Below are 21409 nucleotides of genomic sequence, written 5' to 3'. Positions count from 1 at the left end.
ACTATTTTAGGCACAAGCCCTTTTGGTCCAAGGAGGCTGTGTACTCCTTGAGGGCAGCAAATGTTTCCGGTCTTCTCTTCTGCAGCCATGGATGGCACAGGCCTCTCCCAAACAGGCATTCTCTAGATGACACGTGTTGTTTACAGGGATGGTGGTGGGATGGGAGAGCCCAGGGCTTCATGGAGAACAGGAAGACCAAGCCTGAGAGCATGAATCCCAGCAGGGCCAGCTGCCAGTGGACACCAGGCTTGGCATCGCTGCCAACCCCCTCTCCAAGGTGGGAGAGGGGTCAGAGGTTAACAAGGTGACATCTGCAGTCTGCCCACCTGTCTAGGAACTCCAGTCTCATCTTTCAGCAGCCTGGTCTCAAAACACACACCCCTGTGCATCGCTTTATGAAAGGTCTTCCAAGCACTTTCATTCACATTTTGTCATTGGTTTTTACGCAATTAAGATTAACGTGGCCCTACCTGGTTTGGCTCAGTGGACAGAGCCAATGCCTCATGGGTCTCAGGTTGGATTCTGGTCAAAGGTACACACCTTGGTTGCAGGCTTGATCCTTAGCCCTGGTTGGGCCACATGCAGGAGGCAACCAATAGATGTTTCTCTGTCTCTCCCTGTCCCTTCCACTCTCTCTAAAAGTCAGTGGGGATAAATATCCTCTGGTGAGGATTAACAACAACAAAAGAAGATTCCTGTGAAGGGCAGGTAGTTTTACTCCCACTTTTTTTTTTTAATCCTCACTGGAGGAAGATATGCTTTTCATTTCCAATTCACTCATAAAAGATGAAAGAGTGTGTACAAATAGCAATCTTTCCAAAATGCAAATCCAATGTTTATCCCCATTTAACCATTACTGGGTCTTGAACATAAGGCCCAAACCCCTGGGGATGGCTGGCAAAGTGACCCCCGCTTTGCCTCGGATTCTGTCTTAGGTCTTTACATGGCTGCTTTTGCTAGCTGGGGAGCCCCTCACCCCCATCCCCACCACAGCCTGTGAATTCAGTCCCTCAAGACCCAGCTCCTCCGGGAAGACTTCCCTAAGCCCCTCGACCACCAGAGCTGCCCACTGCCCTGCCGTCACCTCGGCAACAGCTGGCATCCGTGACGGCACGTCACGCTCAGCTTTGCCAGAACTCGCCCGGAGCCGGCACAAGTAGCCGCTTGATGAACATTGACTAAAATGATGAGAAAAGGCTGGATTCAAAAGTGAATAGTTAATATAATTTTGATTTGGCAAAGACACACACACACACACACACACACACACACACACGTGTAAATATACAAAGAATTTCGCCACAATCAACTCTAGATGGTGAGTGATATGAGCGGCCCTTGCTTCCTTCTTTGTAGTTTTCTGTAGAGACGAAAAAATATTTCCAACAAAAAATGCGTAATTTTTATAAAAATACATTTTCTCTTAAAAAAAAAAATCGTCCCATGAATATGTATTACTCATCCTTGTGCCTTGTAAGGAGAAAATTGCTCAATACACCTGCCAGGCAGATGAGCCTCGGAACCCTGAACGCGTGTGAAACGAACACGGGCTCTTCCCTCCTGAGCCGCCCTGAGCCGTGCCCAGGTTTGGATCAGGGGTGGGGGTTCAGCGCAGGAGTTCTATATCCCACCAGCCTGGGTGTGCCTCCTGGCGGACACCCTCCACCTCCAGGGCCCGTGCCTCAGTTTCCCTGCAGGGGAAGAGAAGATACCAAGAGGGGCTACCCCTGAGGTTCCTGTGTGGATGCATGAGCGAGCGCACTGCTAAGAATACAGCCAACATTCGGGAAAGGGTGGCGGTCGTTTCCGGCACAGAGCCAGGCTGGCTGGTCAGCTTCTCCCACTGCGAGTGCCCCTCCCCCTGAGCCAGGGCCCTCCGCCCCTGAGCCAGGGCCCTCCACCCCTGAGCCAGGGCCCTCCGCCCCTGCCCTCACTAGCAGCTGGGCAGCCTTCTCTGCCAAGCAGGCCAGGCCTTTCTCTCCACCCCGAGCACCAACCTGGCAGCCAGATAACCCCGTGCAAACAGTCACCGCACAGACAGCCGCAGGGAGAGCGCCTCCTCAGGTGAGGAGGGTCACGATCTCCACCTGGCTGAGGGGGGAGGCCCGGCTGGAGGGAAGGGGCACAGCTCCTCACACCCTCCTCTTATCCTGAGCTCCCAGCAGACCCCCGTCTCCGGCCCCACGCGTGCCCCTGAACTCTGGTCTGTCCACCGACCTGAGCCCCAGGCTCCTCCATTCCACAGGATCCGGGAAGCGGCTTCCTACTCAGCCGAGCACACAACTACGTTCCTCACTCACGTCGGCTCCCACCTTGATGCTGATTTTTAAATCCTGCTCGCTTGGCCTCTTGGTCTCACCTATTGGGACGGCCAATCGTGGGCTCCCGGGAGGTAACAAATCAGAGGAGCAGGCCACCTGGAAGAGCTGGACTCCCAAGCCTTATGAGCAGAAGCAAGATTAGAGAGAGAGAGAGAGCCGAAGCCGGTTTGGCTCAGTGGATAGAGCGTCGGCCTGCAGACTGAAAGGTCTTAAGTTCGATTCCAGTCAAGGACATGTACCTTGGTTGCGGGCACATCCCCAGTAGGGGGTGTGCAGGAGGCAGCTGATCGATGTTTCTCTCTCATCGATGTTTCTAACTCTCTATCCCTCTCCCTTCCTCTGTAAAAAAAAAAAAAATCAATAAAATATATAATTAAAAAAAAGAGAGAGAGAGAGAGCTGTCACAGGGAGAGAGAGGGCAAGCTGCTGAACAGAAGAGAGGATGAGGGAGAGAACGGGTGCCAGAGGCCTGGGTTGTGTTTCCGGGATCTTCTGTGCCTGAAAGAGCAGGGTAGGTGGAGAGGAAGCATGGCTAAGCAAGGCCAGACCGCATTCTAGGTGTCCTGCCAGAGAACTCGCCTGGCTCCTGCAAGACAAATGGGAGAACCCGGAAGTCCTGCTGGGGCCAGGAGATGGGGGTGAAGACAGTGTAGTCAGTTGGGATGGGACAGGCGTGTGGTGGGACAGACACCAAGGTTAGAGGCAGGCAGTGGCTCAGGTGGGTTTTCAGAGCCCCACTCCCCAAACCCATGTCTGATCACCACAGGTGCCGAGCTTAGACTGAGATCACCCACCCTCTGCTGGGCGCAACAGACACCTCTCCCTGCCTGGCCTCCCCACCCCCTCCGGCCGCTTCCCCTACCTCCTTGCTCGTCCTGGGAAGAAATGGATCGGAAGAGCCCGCCACTGAGCACACTGGATGTTGGCCGCTTTCTTTCGGTGACAAACACACCATCCTGAGAACCAGGGCACAAAATGGAACAGCCCGAACAAGAACGTGCAGGGTGGAATAAAGAGGAGAAAGTGGGCAAGACTGAAGGCAGGAGAAAAATCTGGATGGTCTCCCAAGAGGGATTTGGAGGAACAGCCCTCAAGTTTAAGTTCAAGTGATGATGAAACTCCTCAGACCTGTTGGTCCATGAGCCCAGGAACACAGAGTTCCAGCAAAGGGCCGGGACTCAAGGACTTTCCCGGCAGCCCTCTGCTCCGCTAAGGACGGGCGATGGGAGGGGAGAGGGCTGCCTGCAGAGCCTGCTCCCTAGGAGTGTCTGCCCTGCTGCGCACCAGGCCTGCTGAGCTGTTCCTCAGGGCGCCGGAGAGCAGAGCGAGCCGCTGAGAGGCGCGAAGAGAATGCATAAGAGCCCAGGGCAGGCTAGGAGCAGAACCAGCTGAGATGACTGTCCTTGGTTTTGATAAAAACTCCCATCTTGTTCCAGGAAGCTGAGGTGCCACACACAAGGGCTCCGGGAGTTTTTGTCCAGAGGAGCCCCGTGCTAGAACATCGTGCTTCCCCTCCATGTAGCCAGGCCACGTAAGCCTTCCTCTTTCACCCCGTTTACTTCCCAAATCTCACTCCCCATCCCCAGGTACACAAATCACTACAGTTTTATGCTCTGGGGTGGGGTGGGGGGGCACAGTCCTGAGAGCAAGGCAGTGGGGGTGGGGCTTGAGTGACCGTGAGCCCAGGCCCCTGACAGACCCTGTACTGCAGGCGAGTGGAACCCATGAGCTGCTCCTGCATCTGGGCATCTGGGTGCAAGATGCAAGGTCTGAAACCATCTTGAGCTTCCCCTGTGGTTATCAGGTTGTGGGGGAGGGGACAACATGACCTTGCTTCTGAACCCGAGGGAAGCAAGTGGGGGGAAACACCTGCTCAGCCCAGATGCCAGAGTTCCACCCTCTCTTGCTGTGGGCATCCCCTAGGAAAGTCCCCTAGGATGGTCCTCCCTCCACCTCTCAGTCACAATCTTCTATGCATATAAAAGGCTAATAGGCAAAGGGTCCCCATGGGAGTTCGACTGGGAGTTCTATCGCTTGCTATGATGTGAGCACCAGGGGCCGGCGTGGAGTGAAGGAAGGCCCCAGCTGGCAGCCAGCAGCGGCAGCCGGAGAAGGGAGGCCCCGGCCAGCAGCCAGAAGGCCCCAATCGGCCCTGATCGCCAGCCAGGCCTAGGGACCCTTCCCGTGCACGAATTTCATGCGCCCGGCCTCTAGTAACATTAAAAATTGGACATTCTTCTCAGCACTTTTCATGTATTAACTCAGGTACTCTTCAAGCCCATTTTACAGATGGGGAAATTGAGGCAGAGAAAGACTCAATAATTAACCTAAGTTCTTACAGCCATACAAGCAAGGCAAAGGTGGGGTTCGAGTCCAGCTCCAGAGCCTTTCAGTCCCCCCAGGATACTGCACTGCTCGAAGCTGACTACAGGTTCCTCTGAGGGCACTGCCATTTTCCGAGTTTCTGCTTCCGGAAGGCTGGACGGTATACGGAGAGACACCAGGAAACAAGAAGGATATGAGATTTAAGGTAGATCATCAGTGAAGCTCAGACCGGGAGTCAGAGCTACCAAAGGCTCTCAGACTGTGTGGGAGACCATGTTCTGCTCTGAGGCCACGGTCTGGCAGGATCTGCACAAAGGGTCCCCCAGGGTCACACGCTGACCCTCTCAGGACCAGGGCAGCCACCTCTCGGGGCCTCAAGGCATGTGCCATTCAAGATGCCCTACCAGGACACCTATTACCTGCAGCCTCCCTGACTGCCAGCGGCCCCAATGCTGCTGGGAATCTCAGATGGCCCAGCCCTGCCCGCCAGGAGCAGCGGCCAACGCGCAGGCCAGCCAGAGAAGCCCTGTGCCTGGACCAACAGCAGCCAGAGTGTCAGGGGCAACCACACCATACAGGCCAGCAAGCAAGGAAGGGTCTCAGATGCTAAGCAAGTCCCAGCGGGCAGGCGCAGGGGGGAGTGGGCCTGAGGGACAGCCAGCCCCCACACAGCGGTTCTACAGGGCTCAAGCAACAAAGGGCGCTAGCGATGGGCCCGGGGGCTGGGCATCCTGTGCGGTGCCACCAGGCTCTCCCAGACCTCATGTGGCTGCCTCCCTGCTGTCACTTAGGTCTCAGTTCACCGTCACCCCTCAGACCTCTGATCTCCGATCCAAAATGGCCTTTCTATCGCTCACATCACCCCATCTTGTTTTCTTCACAGCACTCTCACATTCTGATATTTTGCCACTTGTTCATTGTCTTATTTTCCCCACACCTCGTTAGAGAAAAAGCTCCATCAGGATAGGGGGGCTCTGTCCGGTGCATAGGACAGGGCCTGGCAATAAGACCCACTACTGCCTATGGAATGAATGAATGGATGAATGAATGGGCCCAAGCAGGCACAGCCCCTTAAACACTGATGAGAGCAGATATAAACAGCTAGCCAGCTTAACCTTTCTTTAAAAAAAAAATTATATATATATATATATATATAAAAATTATATATATATATATATATATATATATTATCGATTTTTACAGAGACGAAGGGAAAGGAATAGAGAGTTAGAAACATCAATGAGAGAAACATCGATCAGCCGCCTCCTGCTCACCTCCTACTGGGGATGGGCCCACAATCAAGGTACATGCCCTTGACGGGAACCGAACCTGGGACCCTTCAGTCCGCAGGCCGATGCTATATCCACTGAGCCAAACCAGTTACGGCCCAGCTCTTTCTGAAGGGAAAAGAGTAACTGCTTTCTCCTCTTTCTCCTCTAGTCTCTAATGCTATCATTTTAAAATATCTTTTTTATTTTTTCTGATTACCAATGTAACATGCTCACGGCTAAAATGTAAACACTACAGAAAGGAATGACTTAGAAGACGAAGTCCCCCATCCCCCCACACCGTAAAGAAAGTCCCCCCTAATGGTGTGCTGTGTATTCAGCCAGATTAAATTTTGTTTTGGGAGAAAATCCAGGCATCTTAGAAAAGAAAAGGCATGCATAATTCCACCAAACCGGCAGCCATTGTCATTTCCTCTTTGCAATCTTTTCTCACAAGTTTATTTTACAAGTTACCCTAATGGACTTGTTCTGTAACCTGACATTAGCACTTATTATACCATCACTGTTTTTTTTTTCACATCGGTGTATCGCCTATGTGCTCGTTATGATAATGGCTGTGTAATATTCCACGAGTAGAAAACTTGCTTAACACAGATGCTCAACAAAGGGAGGGCACCTGTTTCCCATCGCCACTGTCACACCGGCCCCACCAGAAACATCTTGTTGTATGCCGGTAACAAAACAGTTCAGCCCTTTTCTTCTCTGGGACTCTCCCTTAATGAGTGATTCCGGAAGTGGGCTCACAGGACAGAGGGCACCACCGTGTGAAGGCTGGTGATGCCGACGGCTCTGGGGACATCTGTGCTCTGTGGGTAAGAGGTCTCCGGACTGAGTCACCGCATTCCCACAGTGGCCTCCATGGGCCTCTCCCCCCCCCCACGCCACCCCCACGGTCCAGGCAACTCACCGCCCGCCGGCCACAGAGCAACCCAAGAGCACGCTTCCTGAAAGACCCTCCCAGCACAGGCTGATTCCGCAAGCCCAGACTCGGTCAGCACAGATGCTAGCCCTGACTTTTATCCTCTCAGCTGCCAGTAGAGTCGAGCTCCACCTAAAGCTGAGAAACACCTGGTTACTCTTTTCCCTGCAAGCTCCTCCGTGGAACCTAAGGCTCCAGCTCCTGAACGCTTGTCCCGTCAGGAGTGCAAAAGCACCCCCTCTCCCTGCCCTGCCTTCTTTAAAAAAAAAATATATATATATATATAGATAGATAGATAGATAGATAGATATAGATATAGATATATAGATATATATCTTATTGATTTTTACAGAGACGAAGGGAGAGGAATAGAGAGTTAGGGGCCCCACAGACAGAACAGCCTTCAGGCCTCTGGGCTTGGAAGTGCTGACCATTGCCATGTTTAAAAGCATCGTCCAGGAAAAGCCAGAGGCCAAGGCCGGGAAGAAAGGCCACGTGAGGACAGGCGGCGCTCCACCGTGGGGGGCCTTTCGCCCGCCCTACACGGAGCTTATCCGGACTGAAGAGAGACGCCGGGAACGGGACAAAAGCGGCAGGCGCCCCGATGGCCAGTTTTACGGCAGCTCAGGTGCCACAAGTCCCTCGCCTCCCGGTGCCCTGGATGCTCTACCCGAGTCACAGAAACTGGCCGTGGACTCTGGGCAGAGGCCAAGTCTCAGCGGAGGCACGGTTCCTATGGACAGAAAGGGAGGCCAAGGCTCAAAGCATCCGTGAGCCTGCAGACAAGGATCGTCTCCTGGGGGCTGGGTGTCTCAGGCCACTCACGTTGCCTCTGAGTCTGGCCTTGTTTTTAGAGGCCATGACTCCAGCAAGGGACATGGCCTGACACTGCTGGACCCTGCCCGCCCCTTCCCGCCCTGTTCTCCTCTGGGACTACTTCTTAATGCACAATCCCAGAAGGGGCCCCCGGACAGGGGTTACGGGGCCCTGGCAGGCCCTGGGACAGAAAGCGGGCTCAGGCCAGGACATCCAGGCCTGGTTTCATGCTGCCCCGGCCGCGAGGGCTGGCCCTCCCCGGGGATCCTGTGACAGACTCACTTATCACACCCTTCAGTGCGCAGCTCAGCACAGACATCAGGATTGCTGTCCAGGCGTGTCCTGGGTTCACCTTTGTCCTGGTGCCTGGCTGGGCGACGGTGCCATCCTCAGCAGCGTGGGCAAGCACCAGTCCCAGGGCTTAGCCGATCCTCGGCCAGTGGGCAGGTGGCTTCCATGTGTCCCTGGGATAAAAGAGAAGGAGTTCGTTAGCTTCAACTGCCCCCAGCTCAGAGCCACCGGGGCCAGCCAGAGAGGCAGCCTCAAGGCAAACACCACAAGGCCCAACTCCAAGCTCAGCACTGGATGCTCGTCCTGCCCACACCCTGACCCCTCTCCTGGAACCGGCCACCTCCTCCTCCAGGCCCTGTCTGCTCGGGTCTGGTTAATGCAGCAACGAGAGCCCTGGATCCTTCTCAAGTCACATCCCCAGGGGCACCGGGACTTAGGACTCCTTTTACCATGAGCAAGAATGTGCTCACTCGTAAATCAGAGAGCGGATATAATGTTATAATCCAGCTCCATTCTTACTGAGCTTCTGCCGAAACTCACCTCCACCCTGTAGTGGGCACATCTGTTCCCAAGGTGGTCAAGAGCCCCATGAGGGGGGGGCGGGGGGCAATGTCACATGCTGAGTTTAGCATTTAGGGGGTTAGAACAACAAGCACACCATCAAAATAGGTGCTAGCCCCTCTACCCATCACCCCACCACCCTGACACTTACTTCATCCCATTGTTTTGTCATTATTGTTGGGGAGGCCTTCCTATTACCTTCTGTAACTGACTACAGCCGCTATACATCTAACTCAACAACGTCCCTGGCCACGTATTTCCAATACATCCCCAGGACATGACCGTTTGCCAGAGACTTCCCAGGTGTTTTGTTTTAATAGGAAGCTGCGGAAGCTTCCCTGAAAACCCCTGAAGGCAGCCCCATCGGCGCAAGTCCAAGGCCAGGAGCAGCACGGCCTACGGGAGGATGCCCCGGCCACGCGGAAGCGGAGAAGCAGAGATGCCTGGGGAGGGGAGGGAGAGAGTGGAGGGCAGCTAGCACCATCCCGCCTGGACGGCCAAACAGGGTGGGCCACGGAGGGGCTACCCGCTGCTGACACCTCCGCTCACCTTCCCCCTGCCCCACCCGGCCCTGTGAGCAGAGGGGCCTCAGGCCTTTGCTCCCTGAGCTGACAATGTGCAAGGCAGCGGGACCTGAAAGTCACAGTGTGCACCTGGGCTGGTGGGCGGAGATGTGTACTCCCCCAGGGCCTCTCCCCTGCACCGAGAAATAAAGGGCAGAGGCTGTGCTGGGCACTGGGCACTGGGCACTGGGCACTGTGCTCTGCATCTGTCCCTCCAGCTCCTCCACACACAGGAGTCTCCAGCCCTGACCCCCCCACCAGCCTCCCCCTCTTCCCGCCCCACCCCCGTCGCCCTGCCTGCCTGATGGGGGGCAAGAGGTCACGAAAGCACATACCTATCCCCTCGAGGAAGGGCTTGAATGGGGCATGTTCGACGCCCCAGCACCACCATGACCCTGTGCCCGGGGAGTTCAATGCCACCCCGGGGTTCGGGCACTTCCCCTTCCCGGGGCCCTCCGCAGGCCCCATCCACCGCACAAGACAAAACCAAGACAGAAACAGAAAGCAAAGCCCACATCCTGGCAGCAGAGCCTGCTGGTCGCTGCCGTCAGCCCCGGAGCCCAGCCCACGGCGGGCCGAGGTACCACTGGCAGACGAAGCCGCGGCTGTCAGAGCAGCTCCCTCCTGCTGGGCACCTCCTGCTCCCTAGCCCTCCCCAGGGAGCTGGTGAGGCTGGATGAGGAGGTGATGGTATAGTGGAGGGGGGGGGAGTCCCTCCAACACTTCCTGCCCTCTTAGAGTAGGTCCCAGGGTGCACAGGGCATCAGGCTCCTCTGTGGACTGCGTGGCCTGAACAGTGTTGAGAGTACATGCATGTGTGAGGAGCCCTGAAAACGACTAATGTGTGCGTGGAACTCAGCCTTTCTGGAGCATATCGTCTCTCATGACTTTGCTGAGACCCCTGCAGGGAGGGCAGGGATGATCACCACTCACTCCCATTTTAGAGATGAAAACACTGAGTCTCCGGATATGAAGACATTGGGCCACATCCACACATTTGATTCAAACCCTGGTCCTAGGCTCTAGAGCCAGCCCTCTCCCCCACACAGCATGCCTTCCGAATGCTCTCGATCCAACCTCACTCTTCAGGCACACGTCTGCACGTCATTAAGTGTCACCTCCTTAGTCCGTTCTGGAAGCTTCGTGTTTGTAAACATGCAGCCGAGTCTGCTTATGCGGTTTTCCCCTCCACAGGCCAGGCGCTGCTGGGAGCCTGAGGAGCAGAGACCCTGACATGGTCTCAAGCCTCTCTACCTGCCCTCCTCCGCCGCCCGCCGCACCCACCCCTCCTCCAAGGCCCTGCTCCCACCTCATCCCTTCGAGGATGCTGCCATCTTCCCATAGTCCCCGTCACCAATGTCCCCACGGGCCCTGGAACATCCTTCTATTGAAACGTCATTGTCCAGCCGAAACCGGTTTGGCCCAGTGGATAGAGTGTACGTCTGCGGACTGAAGGGTCCCAGGTTCGATTCTGGTCAAGGGCATGTACGTTGGTTGCGGGCACATCCCGGGGAGCTGGGGGGGGGGGGGGGGGGGGGGGGGTGTGCAGGAGGTGGCTGGTCAATGTTTCTAACTCTCTATCCCTCTCTCTTCCTCTCTGTAAAAATAAATAAATAAATAAAATATATTTTAAAAATAAAAAATAAAATAAAAAGCCACACTTATAAAAAAAAAAAAAAGAAAGAAAGAAAAGAAAGAAAGAAACATCATTGTCCTTGGAAAGAAAGAAAGAAAGGAAGGGAGGGAAGGAGGGAGGGAGGGAGGGAAGGAGGGAGGGAGGGAGGGAGAGAGAGAGAGAGAGAAAGAAAGAAAGAAAGAAAGAAAGAGGAAGGAAGGAAGGAAGAAAGGTACGTCATTGTCCAAACGGTGGAATCTCAGAGGGCAGGTGGGGATGAGTGGGAAGAAATCAACCTAAGGATATGTATGCCTATATGCAAAGCCCATGGACACAGACCTTAGACCTCAGGCCTGGGGCGGCAGATGTGGGCAGACCAGAAGGGGTCAATGAAGGAAAAGGGGGGGGGGGGGCATATGTAATAGTTCAACAATAAATACTTAAATTAAAAAATAAGTTTTCAAAAAGAAACGCTGTTCCCTCTTTAAAATCATCATGTGTCTGTTTCCCCCTCCGCATAATGAATTCCAAGACCATGAGCTTTCTGTTCGATGGCCAGACAAACCAGGAAGAGAAGGGCCCAGCTAGATTCTTGGGGGACTGCACCGTCCGGTGTTATCAACCCAACACACTGGTGGCTGGGGATCGTCCCTCACTTTCAGGCTCTCATCGTGGAAGGGCTTTCTCTGGAGATGAGGAATGAAAGGATGCTCATGCTCCTTTCTCCCACCTCCAGAGCCATCGCCTGGACCGAGCGGCGTGGACAGACGAGGTGGGGGCCTTGGGACTAGACCAAAGGTCGGCAAACTCATTTGTCAACAGGGCCAACTATCAACAGTACAACGGTTGAAATTTCTTTTGAGAGCCAAGTTTTTTGAACTTAAACTTCTTCTAATGCCACTTCTTCAAAATAGACTCGCCCAGGCCGTGGTATTTTGTGGAAGAGCCACACTCAAGGCGCCAAAGAGCCGCGTGTGGTTTGGGAGTCCCAGTTTGCCGAACACGGCTCTGGACAGTCCAGAAGACGTGTCACCTGAAGAGAGAGTCTGGGGCAGGACTGAGGCGTCCCAGGCATCCCCCGGGACGCCACTGGCTCCAAGCTCAGGGTCAGGCAGGAGAATGACAATGCCCACTCTGTTATTTCTACAACGTGCTGGCCCTCTCCAAGGGCACATGCAGTTTTCATGCAAGTGGAATTCATTTCCCAAAGAGGTTTACCCCCCGGCTGCTGGCAGGAAATTCCCTCTGCATCACTCTCGCTCCTCCCCTGTGATTATGTAGGGTAAGCTGGGTTTGCAGGGTTGAATCTCTGCTTCTCTGACCGGAACCTAAAAACCAAATCTAGCCCTGGCGGGTTTGGCTCATTGGTTAGCGTGTCGGCCCTCTGACAGAAGGATCGAGGGTTCGATTTCTGGTCAAGGGCATGTACCTCGGTTGCAGGCTTGACCCCCAGGGCCCGGTTGGGGCAAATGCAGGAGGCAACCCATGGATGTGACTCTCTCACACCCTCTCGTCCACTCTCTCTAAAAAATCAATGGAAAAATATCCTCGGGTGAGGATTAGACAAACATAAGCAAACAAGCAAACAAAAGACCAACAACAAATCTTCCCCAACTCACCGCCCACACCTACATGGCCCAGAACCCGAGACTGGAGCCAGGAAGCAGCAGGCAAACACTATCCCTCTCTCTCTCCCACTCGCCTCTTCCTTAACTCTCCCCAACTCTACTTCACCCCGGATTCCTGAGCCCTCTGGTTACTCAGTCCTCCCGGTTCTTCCCATGTGGCACAGAACGAATGCTTGTCCTTGTCCTGTAGTAAGACCGGCCCTGAACACAAGTGGATCTGGCAGCTTCCCCAACCCAAGAGTGACCACACACTGCTCAGCTGTAACTGGAGCTCCAAATCCCCTGGGCAGCGAGACCTGGGCCCTGGGCACCTGGCTGGCATAGACAAGGTGGGTGAAGACAGAAAGTGGACTCGACCTGACCTTGCCTTCTGCTGTGGGCCCACTCCCTCAGGGCTCGGAATCTGGGTTTCCCCGTTGGCCGGACACCTCGCCACCCTGCCTTCTGTCTCACCTGAGGCCACCCGTCCTCTCTTCCTCCCCCGTCCCCTCTACCTCCCCTCCAGTTCACTCTAACTTACATGCCCCTGCAGGAGCCCTGACAGCCCAGTCCCTATACCTCAGAGGGTGGTCTGGTCCCATGCCCCTCTCCCGTCCCCCTCCAACCTCCCGACTCCTGGCACTGGTCACCGCTGCTGGCTGCCTGAAAGGCTGGACAGCTGCTGGGCTCTCTAATTAGCTGCCTGGCCGCCGTCCCAGGGCGAGGCATGTGTTACTGTAAAGAGCTGCCTCCCTCCCCTTCATCAATAACCCCCCGTGCAGCTCCCATCAGGTGGCCGCTGAAGGGCCCTAGCAATCCTTGTCACATGAGACCAGCAAGCCTCCCCTGCCAGCCGCGCGCTCACAGACTCGCTGACCAAGTGACCAGACATTTGTTTATCTGGGCGCTCCCTCCCTGTTATTGCCATGTCCTTAAAGGCGTCCTCAGGTTACCCCTCCACACCATGCCCCTGGGGCAGCGGGATCCACTCCCTCAGTCTCCTCACCAGTGGAGGCAGGAAGAAGCCCAGGGGGTCTCTCAGAGGACAAGCTGGGACCGCCTCAACAGCATGGCACCAGTGGCCTGCTTTCCACGGCTTTCTACAGCCAGGCCACGCCAGAGACCTCCCGACCGCCAGGAGACCTGGTCCCAGAAATCCCCAAGGGTAGGGGTGTCGAACTCAATCAGAGAAGGGGCCAAAATCTAAAATCCAGCCTAAATCGCAGGCCGAATGGTTTACTGAACAGTCATAAACTGTCATTGTGATGGAAACGCAGCGGTGTGCAGTGATGACAGCGCGGTGCGGGCCACATTGCAAGGCCTGGCGGGACGGATTTGGCCCGCGGGCCTTGTGTTTGACACATGTGCCCTAGGGGCTGGTTATTTACTCGAGGAATTGTGTCCCAGTGGTCAACAAATACTTATTGAGACCCCAAGAAGGCCAGGCCCTGGTCGGGTGAGAGCAGGACCATCAGGACCAGTGAGAGCAGGACCCTGGCACACCCTGACTGTCTTCTGTGAACAGGATACATGAAAACTAGCAGCCTGGAGATCAGGCACAAGCCAAGAGCAGGTAGTGCACCAATACATTATTTCTCTACAAACTCCAGAGCTGCATTATTCAATGTGATAGTCACCGCCTACAACTGGATACTGTATTTAAATGTTAACTAACTCACCGTGGGTAATATAAAGAAGTCCGTTCCTCAGCGGCACCGGCCACATTCAAGTGCTCAGCAGCTATTGATGCACTGGTGCGGCTGGTGCCTACCAGACGGGACTGTGTAGAGGCAGAGCATGCCCATCACCTCAGAGAGCTCTACCGGCCTGCACCGCTCCAGGCCTGACCAAGGCTGAGCAGAAGGCTGCCCGGCACACAGCCCGAAAGCTGAGCTCCGTTTCCTTGCTCTTGGAAATCCTTCCCTTCTGAACAGACACCCCTGCCCTGGCTCTTCCTCAAGCTCAGGCCACGGGAGCCAAGGCTGTCACTGTGCGATGGAGGGGGGGTTCCATGAAAGTCACTGTCCTCTGCCTGAGGAGTGACGTACATCCTAGAGCCCAGGAGGGGGTCCTGCCCACTGGAGAATGAGGCCAGCCACTAGGTCTCTGGCTGACACTCAGCCTAGGGGTGCTGCTTGGGGTGTTAAAAACTCCACACCATTTATTGGGCATCTATGCTCCAGGTCATCTCATCACTCCCCTCCACCCCTCCACAAGGCTACCAGGCAGACATTAACTCTGACTTTACTCAGGAGGCACGAGAAGCTCAAAGACGTCAGTGGGAGGGCCAGCACTTTCCCCTCATGAGATGGGGACGTGTGGATGGAAACTGAGAGACTTCATGTACCTGTGGCAATGGGCACTTATAAGTGGCGATAGGTTCTCCTGGCAGACAGTCAGTCTCACGGGAGCTGCCCCTCCCAGCCTTATTGAGTCCACCCAGGGGCACGGGAGAGCCGCCTTCCAAGGGTCTGCTCACGGAGGCCCAGGCACTGAAGACATCCATCCCATCAGAACCACAGGAAGGCCCTAGCAGGGACCAGCCTGGGACGGCGGTAGGGGGTCAGAGCATGGACATGTGGTGTTTATCCTGGGCAAAGAGGGGAGGGGCGTGATCACACTTCTGTCTTCGAAGGCAATCTGTTCCTCGTCTCCGCACCCGAGCTCTGGATAACACCTGGCATACGGGAGAGCCTCAGGATCCATGGGTGAGGGGGCCTGGCCAAGAGCGCCAGAGGGCCAGTGCGCCGGATGAAGGGCTGAGGAATGCGAGTTGTTCTGGGGGAGCCGTGACGGACGCTGTTTGCCCTACACTTGAGCCCAATCCCACTGTCCCTTTCTGTCCCCTGCGCTGATGCCCTGCCAAGGCATTCGGGGTGAGTTGATGAACTGACCACGTACTGCAGGCTGACTTCTAAGCTGATGATTTTGAATGGCCCGCGAAGGATGTTAAAAACATCCAAGTGGCCCTCGGCAGAAAAAACGGTTCCCCACCCCTGCACAGAGGAATGGCACAGAGGAAACAGCAGCATCCACGGGGCTGGGCACTGGCTGCAGTCAGGCCCTCGCACCACGGGCCTCAGCCAGGGAGCCCGGCTCCTCACTCCGTCTCCGGCCAGACAGCTCCATCTACCTCTAACAAAGGGAGCCTGGCAACATGCTCAAAATATGGCTCCAAGCAGCACGGAGGCAAGAGTAATTAAAGGGAATGTTACCTCATTAGCCACGTAATTAGACTGCTGAAAATAATTAACGTTCCTTTTGACAAAGGAAACAGAGGGCCCACTGCATTCATTAGGACAGAGCAGCCACGGCGAGGCCCCTGCAGGACAGAGGCAGCATCCGGTAACAGCCCAGAGGCGAGACGCAGCCTGGGCCGGCCTGGGCCGGGCTCTAGGGCAAGCTGGTGCTCACGTGCCCTGATGTATGCACGACAGATACCAATAACACTTGTACACAATCAGAGGAAAAGAACTTGGGAGGAAATGCATGGCTGTTTCTAGACGGGAGGCCAGGGCCATATACCTGCCTCCCGGAAGACCTAGAAAATGACAGAAAAGGCCTTTTCTAGGAAGAATAAATCCATCCTAGGAAACAGGAAGGAACCGTATAGATTCCCTGAAAATGGAAGATCGATGGGAATAAACGTGGAGAAACCACAACCCCCCAAAACAAAATCATGATAGAATAATAATAATAGATACTCCTATAGTAAGGTGACCAGACCAAAAGCGGGATGTCTGGTCACCTTATCCTATAGCACACATATATGCCAGGCATTGCTCTAAGAACTTTGGCATGTATTATCTCATTTAAACCTCACAAAAAACCCTTTGAGATAGAGAATATTATTATCCCTACTTTATCAATAAGACTCTGCATCACACGGCTTTCCCAAGGCACAGAGCGAGTGTGTCGGGGCTGGGATTGAACCCAGGCAGGGGAGCTGAGGACGCTGTGCTCAGCCAGGTGAGCAGCTCCGGGGCCTCCAACGCTGGAGCCCGAAGATCAGAGGCCCCGGAGGAGTCCTGAGTGGAGAGACTCTCCTCAGCCACGTGAACGGGCTTTTGTCCACAAGTCCATACTAATGGGTGGTGGGCCACTGACCACCTCACCACCCAGGCTCGTGCCCTGGGCACTGGGCTAGGGACTAAAACCAAACCTCGAAAGAAGCACCAGATTTAAGGACAGAAGTTCTCGCTAGAAAACAAAATGAACCAAGTCAACAGAACAAATTATTTTTAAAGGTTCAATTCATCGCCTTGGAGGGGCAAGAAGGGCTACTGGATCCATGAAACAAAACAAAGCTATTTGTGCCGAAACCGGTTTGGCTCAGCGGTAGAGCGTCGGTCTGCAGACTGAAGGGTCCCAGGTTTGATTCCAGTCAAGGGCATGTATGTTGGTTGTGGGCACATCCCCGGTCTGGGGTGTGCAAGAGGCAGCTGGTCGATGTTTCTCTCTCATCGACGTTTCTAGCTCTCTATCTCTCTCCCTTCCTCTCTGTAAAAAATCAATAAAATATATTTTAAAAAAACAAAGCTATTTGCAGGGGGGGGAAATTAAAGATCTTAGAAATGAAGGAACTACGCAGCGTAATACCTCTGGATCAAAAATAGAGGGACTTGGTTAAAATTTCTCTCTACATATTTCTATCTTTCTAAACTCCCTATACTGAACATGTATTACTTTAGAATCGGGAAAGTTTTTTTTAAAGCCCGAGGTAGGTGCTCAGTGAGATTTGGTTGCAAAGTAGTTGTTCTGCAAAGCAAAAAGAGGGTGGATTCTAACCCTCCAACGGCCCTTGGCCCTACCCAGGCTGGTCCCTAACTCACACCATTCGTGCTCCATCTCTGGGTCTCTGTGCACACGGGCCCCCTCCTGGAATGCCCTGGTCTCTCCTCCCCATTTGCCCGTACTTGCCGGCTCTTCAATGCTCAAAGATTAGCCTCTTTAAGGAAAGGTCTCTGCATCCTGCCAAACCCACCCGACCCCTCTTACCCCAAACTCCCAAATGCACCTATCGATAATTCTCCAGGCACCTGTGGCTGAGCTGTGCTGTGGGGTCACCTCACTGATGACGTTTACCTTCCAGGGAGTTCAAGCCTCGTCTCCCCAACTCTGCAGTTGTCTCCTTCAAGACACCGAGAGGGCCCCGGCCTTCTCTTTATACCCCCCTGTGCCCAATACACCTGAGGCACTTTCGCAAGCACATCCTCCTGTGTCAGCCGAGCGGATGACGCATGAGCGTCTGTTCCTGGTGGGAGTAGGAAGAGGAAAACGACTGTCGAAATGCCAGTGTTCAGCAGGGCTGTGTCCGCCATCGCACCCGGGCGAGGCCCTCGTCAGCGATCCACCTGGTCCCAGACGGCTTTGCACGCCCACACCCGTGTGGGCTCCAGAAATACCTGCACACCCGGAGCGGGGGGCTGGAAAACCCGGGGGTGACACGCTGATGAGGAGCAGGCTCTTTCCACGGTCTTACAGTGTCTCCCCGTAGGTGTTAGGAACGAGGGAAGGCAGTAAGCGTACAGTGCAGAAGCTGGACCACACCGCGATGGAGGGATCGCACGTCGCACATAAAGGGCGGAGGGAAGGAAATTTTTTTAAAAGGGGCAGGCGGGGGAGGCTACATTCTTCAAAAAATGCCAATGTCATGGAAGACAAAGGCAGGCCGAGGACCTTTCTAGATGAAAGGAGATGAGAGACATGACAACAGGATGCCGTTCGGGCGCCTAGACTGGATCCTGTGCGGGGAGGAAGCAGGCTGTAAAGGACGTGACTGGGTCAACAGACAAAACCGAAACACCAGCAGCAGATGAAAGGATCATGCAATGTTCAAGGTCCTGCAGGTGAGACAGAACGATGTCCTCTTCTTAGGAAAGCCACACTAAAATGTTTAGAGTTAAAGGGCTATGAAGCAGGCAACTTACTCTTAAAAGGCTCAAAAGAGAGAAAGAGAAAGAAAACCATAAACGATAAAGCAAAATGAGGCAGCACATTAAAAACAGTGGATCTGGATAAAGAATATATGGGTGTTTTGTACTAGCCTGGCAACGTTTCTGTCAGTTTGAAATCCATTTCCAAATGAAAAGTTTGGGGGAATAACAACAAGCGAGCCCCTTCCATTCGACAGGGCTGGGGTGAGGGTGGGGCAGACATGAGGGTGAAGCCAGGGCGGACACTGTCCTCACATGTCTGCACCAGACACAGAAGATCCAGTGCTGCCCACGTGTCCCTCACGGACACAGTTCCTCTCCCAATATGGCCTCCTCCTCCTCGTACTTCTTCATCGGGCCACTCCCTCTCTCCCAGGGCCAGCAACCTTCTGGAACCCTCCCCATGATACCAGGGTTGGTAACCCTTTGGGTCTATTCTTACATATACTTGATATTTCCTGGAAATGTTTCAGCACCTCTTTTGTCTACAAGCCCCTCCTAATGAGGCAACTTCTGTTTATTAAGCTTTCTAGGTTTTATAAGGTCTCTCTCTATCTCTCTCTGTCTCTGTCTCTGTCTCTCTCTCTCTCTCTCTCTCACACACACACACACACACACACACACACACCATTTTGTGGCCAATGCTACTCACACGGCCTGAGTCTAGGTGTTTATGCCATGTTCCTCCCTTCTGAGACCTCACGCAGGCTCTTCAGATGCCCCGGTTCCCACACCACCATCACCATCACCAGAGTAACCCCAAAGTAAACCACCATCCCCAAATCCACACACAGGCACGCCTCCCTCCCCGGGTTCACTGTCTGTCACCGCTGGGTGTGGTCACGTCAGCTCACAGACAGCCGGAGTCTCTGAGAGCCTCCTCACAGCGGGCTGAAGGGAGTCACTGACTTATTAATTCAGAAATGTGCGTTTGCACCTTTCACGTGCAGACTACGCAACGGTGGGCAGGCCAGAGTCTGGAAGCTGAAGCACCACAGCGGGGCTGGCTGATTTTAACACAGTGGAAACATATAAAATCTTGGAAATTCTACTCTTCTATCAAACACCAAAAAGCGAATAAGAATGATAACGTACATTCTGACAGTGCCTTTTGAGGCCTCTCAAGTTCATCTCATTATCCGTGCACGTTCATTCACATGTTCATTAAGTAACGAGTGTCTATGCCATGTTTCCAGGTACATGCAAAGGCCCAAGCCCTGGCCACAGGAGGCTGACGTGCTAAGTGGCCCTGGATGGCCCATCTGGCCCACTAGACACCGGCTTAGGGCACCACCCGGGATGGGGCACCGAAGAAAACTATTTCAAAGAAGAGAAGATGAGAGAGCATCCAAAAGGGGCTTTGTGGCTTCACCGTGCAAGTACATTCCGTGGTTTCTAAAACCATGATTTTCTGTGACAACTTAGAACGCTACTAATGTATTTTTAATTACTTACGGTTTGACCCTGACCGGGTCAGCGCGGAGGGCCTCTACAGGTGTCCGTGCAGCCCACAGAGCAGAGGCTGCAATCCCAAATGCCAGCACAGGTCAGGCAGGCACCTCGAACCAGTGAAGTCCTGAGCGCTACTAAGAAAGCAGGACTGACAGGCCTGGGTGAGGGATGCGTCGGAGGGGGTGGGAGGGAGGAGTGGCGATGACACCTGACTTCTGACTTGGGCGATGGCGGTGTCATCCCCGGAGAGCAGGACACAGGAAGAGGGCGCGGAGGTGACTCACGATGAGCCGCTGTGTTTCAGATGCTCTAAGTCTGAGGTGCCCACGGGGTCCCAGGCTGGGCAGGTCTGGGACCCCAGCAGCATGGAGCAGCACAGAGGAGGGGTGAGCTGGGGAGAAGGAGGGAGAGGCTCCATCCAGGGCTGGCAGAGACCTGAGGAAGGGCAGGGAGGCAGGAGGACACCCCGGAAAGGACCCTGTCCGGGAAGAGGGGGCAGGAGGGTTTGGGGTGGTGGTCAATGCAGAAGCAAGGCAGACGGGGCATGAAGAGATTTTGCAGCCGAGGCCACTGGGGACCATTTTGGGAAGAGCAGTGACTGCAGAGGAAGGTGACTGAGACAGTGTGTACGGGAGACTCTTGAGCAGTGGTTCTCAGCCTTTCTAATGCCTCAACCCTTTAATATAGTTCCTCATGTTGTGGTGACCCCCAACCATAAGATTATTTTTCTTGCTACTTCATAACTGTAGTTTTGCTACTGTTATGAATTGTAATGTAAATATCTGTGTTTTTCCAATGGTCTTAGGCTCTACAGCAGCAGTTCTCAACCTGTGGGTAACAACCCACAGGTTGAGAACTGCTAGCAGGGTCGCCTAAGACCAGATAGAGCGTCGGCCTGCGGACTGAAAGATCTCAGGTTCGATTCTGGTCAAGGGCATGTGCCTTGGTTGCGGGCACATCCCCAGTGTGTGTGTGTGTGTGTGTTGGGGGGGGAGGCGGGGAGAGTGCAGGAGGCAGCTGGTTGATGTTTCTCTCTCTCATTGATGTTTCTAGCTCTCTATCCCTCTCCCTTTCTCTCTGTAAAAAAAAAAAAAAATCAATAATTATATATATATTTTATTATTATTATTTTTTTTTTATTTTTATTTTTTTTTAGAAAGGTTGAGAACCACTGCTCCTGAGAAATTTGCTTGTGAAGGAAAGGAGCCAGAAAGCTGCTGAAGAAGGAGAGGTGACAGGGCTGTCCTTCCCCTCCCTCCTTCCCCCTCTCCTTTCTCAAGTAAGAGAGACCTCAGGATGCTCAAATGCTAAGATAAACCACAGTGAGGGAGAGCCTGCGGGGGGACACGGACTGTGGGGTGCACATGGATGCTCTGGCTGCCCTGAGGCGCTGGACGAGAGCACGAGGAGCCACCATCCCGAGGGCCAGCAGGACACGCGTGTCATTAACTCCCCTCTAAGAGAGGGGACCCTAACATGCCGTGTTAAGGACACATAGATATCGGGGCACTGGGGCCCAGACCTAGGACACAGGCTTCCCCGTTCCTGACCAGCAGTTCTCAGTGGGGGACCCTCTCTCAGCCCCAGGGGAGGAGGGAGTGCTCCGGGGACTGCCAGACTTCCTCCAGGGCACACGAGCCCACGAGAGGACTCTCACGGGACTTTAGAATGGCCCCCTGGAAAAATCAGAGGCGAAAAGCCCTTTGCAATGATC

At 54.2% G+C, this 21409-nt stretch overlaps 1 protein-coding gene across 6 annotated transcripts in view; it reads right to left on the bottom strand.

Annotated features, from left to right (window-relative positions):
• Positions 1-21409, bottom strand: part of TMEM229B (transmembrane protein 229B) — a 41563-nt gene that overhangs the window by 5203 nt on the left and 14951 nt on the right. For 3 of the 6 annotated variants that reach the window (XM_045579556.1, XM_045579560.1, XM_045579564.1), the window contains exons 2-3: positions 7953-8134; positions 3-175 (exon numbers count right to left, since the gene is read on the bottom strand). In XM_045579556.1, coding sequence (XP_045435512.1) covers positions 3-119 — 117 coding nt within the window. In that variant the 5' untranslated portion in view covers positions 120-175; positions 7953-8134. The remainder of the gene's footprint in view (positions 1-2; positions 176-7952; positions 8135-21409) is intronic. The other 3 variants (XM_036433745.2, XM_036433697.2, XM_036433756.2) reach the window with 2 other exon arrangements.

This window comes from Pipistrellus kuhlii, unplaced genomic scaffold (genome assembly GCF_014108245.1).
Source record: "Pipistrellus kuhlii isolate mPipKuh1 unplaced genomic scaffold, mPipKuh1.p scaffold_m20_p_1, whole genome shotgun sequence".
Lineage (NCBI taxonomy): Eukaryota > Metazoa > Chordata > Mammalia > Chiroptera > Vespertilionidae > Pipistrellus > Pipistrellus kuhlii.
This window is presented reverse-complemented; position numbering and strand designations above follow the sequence as displayed.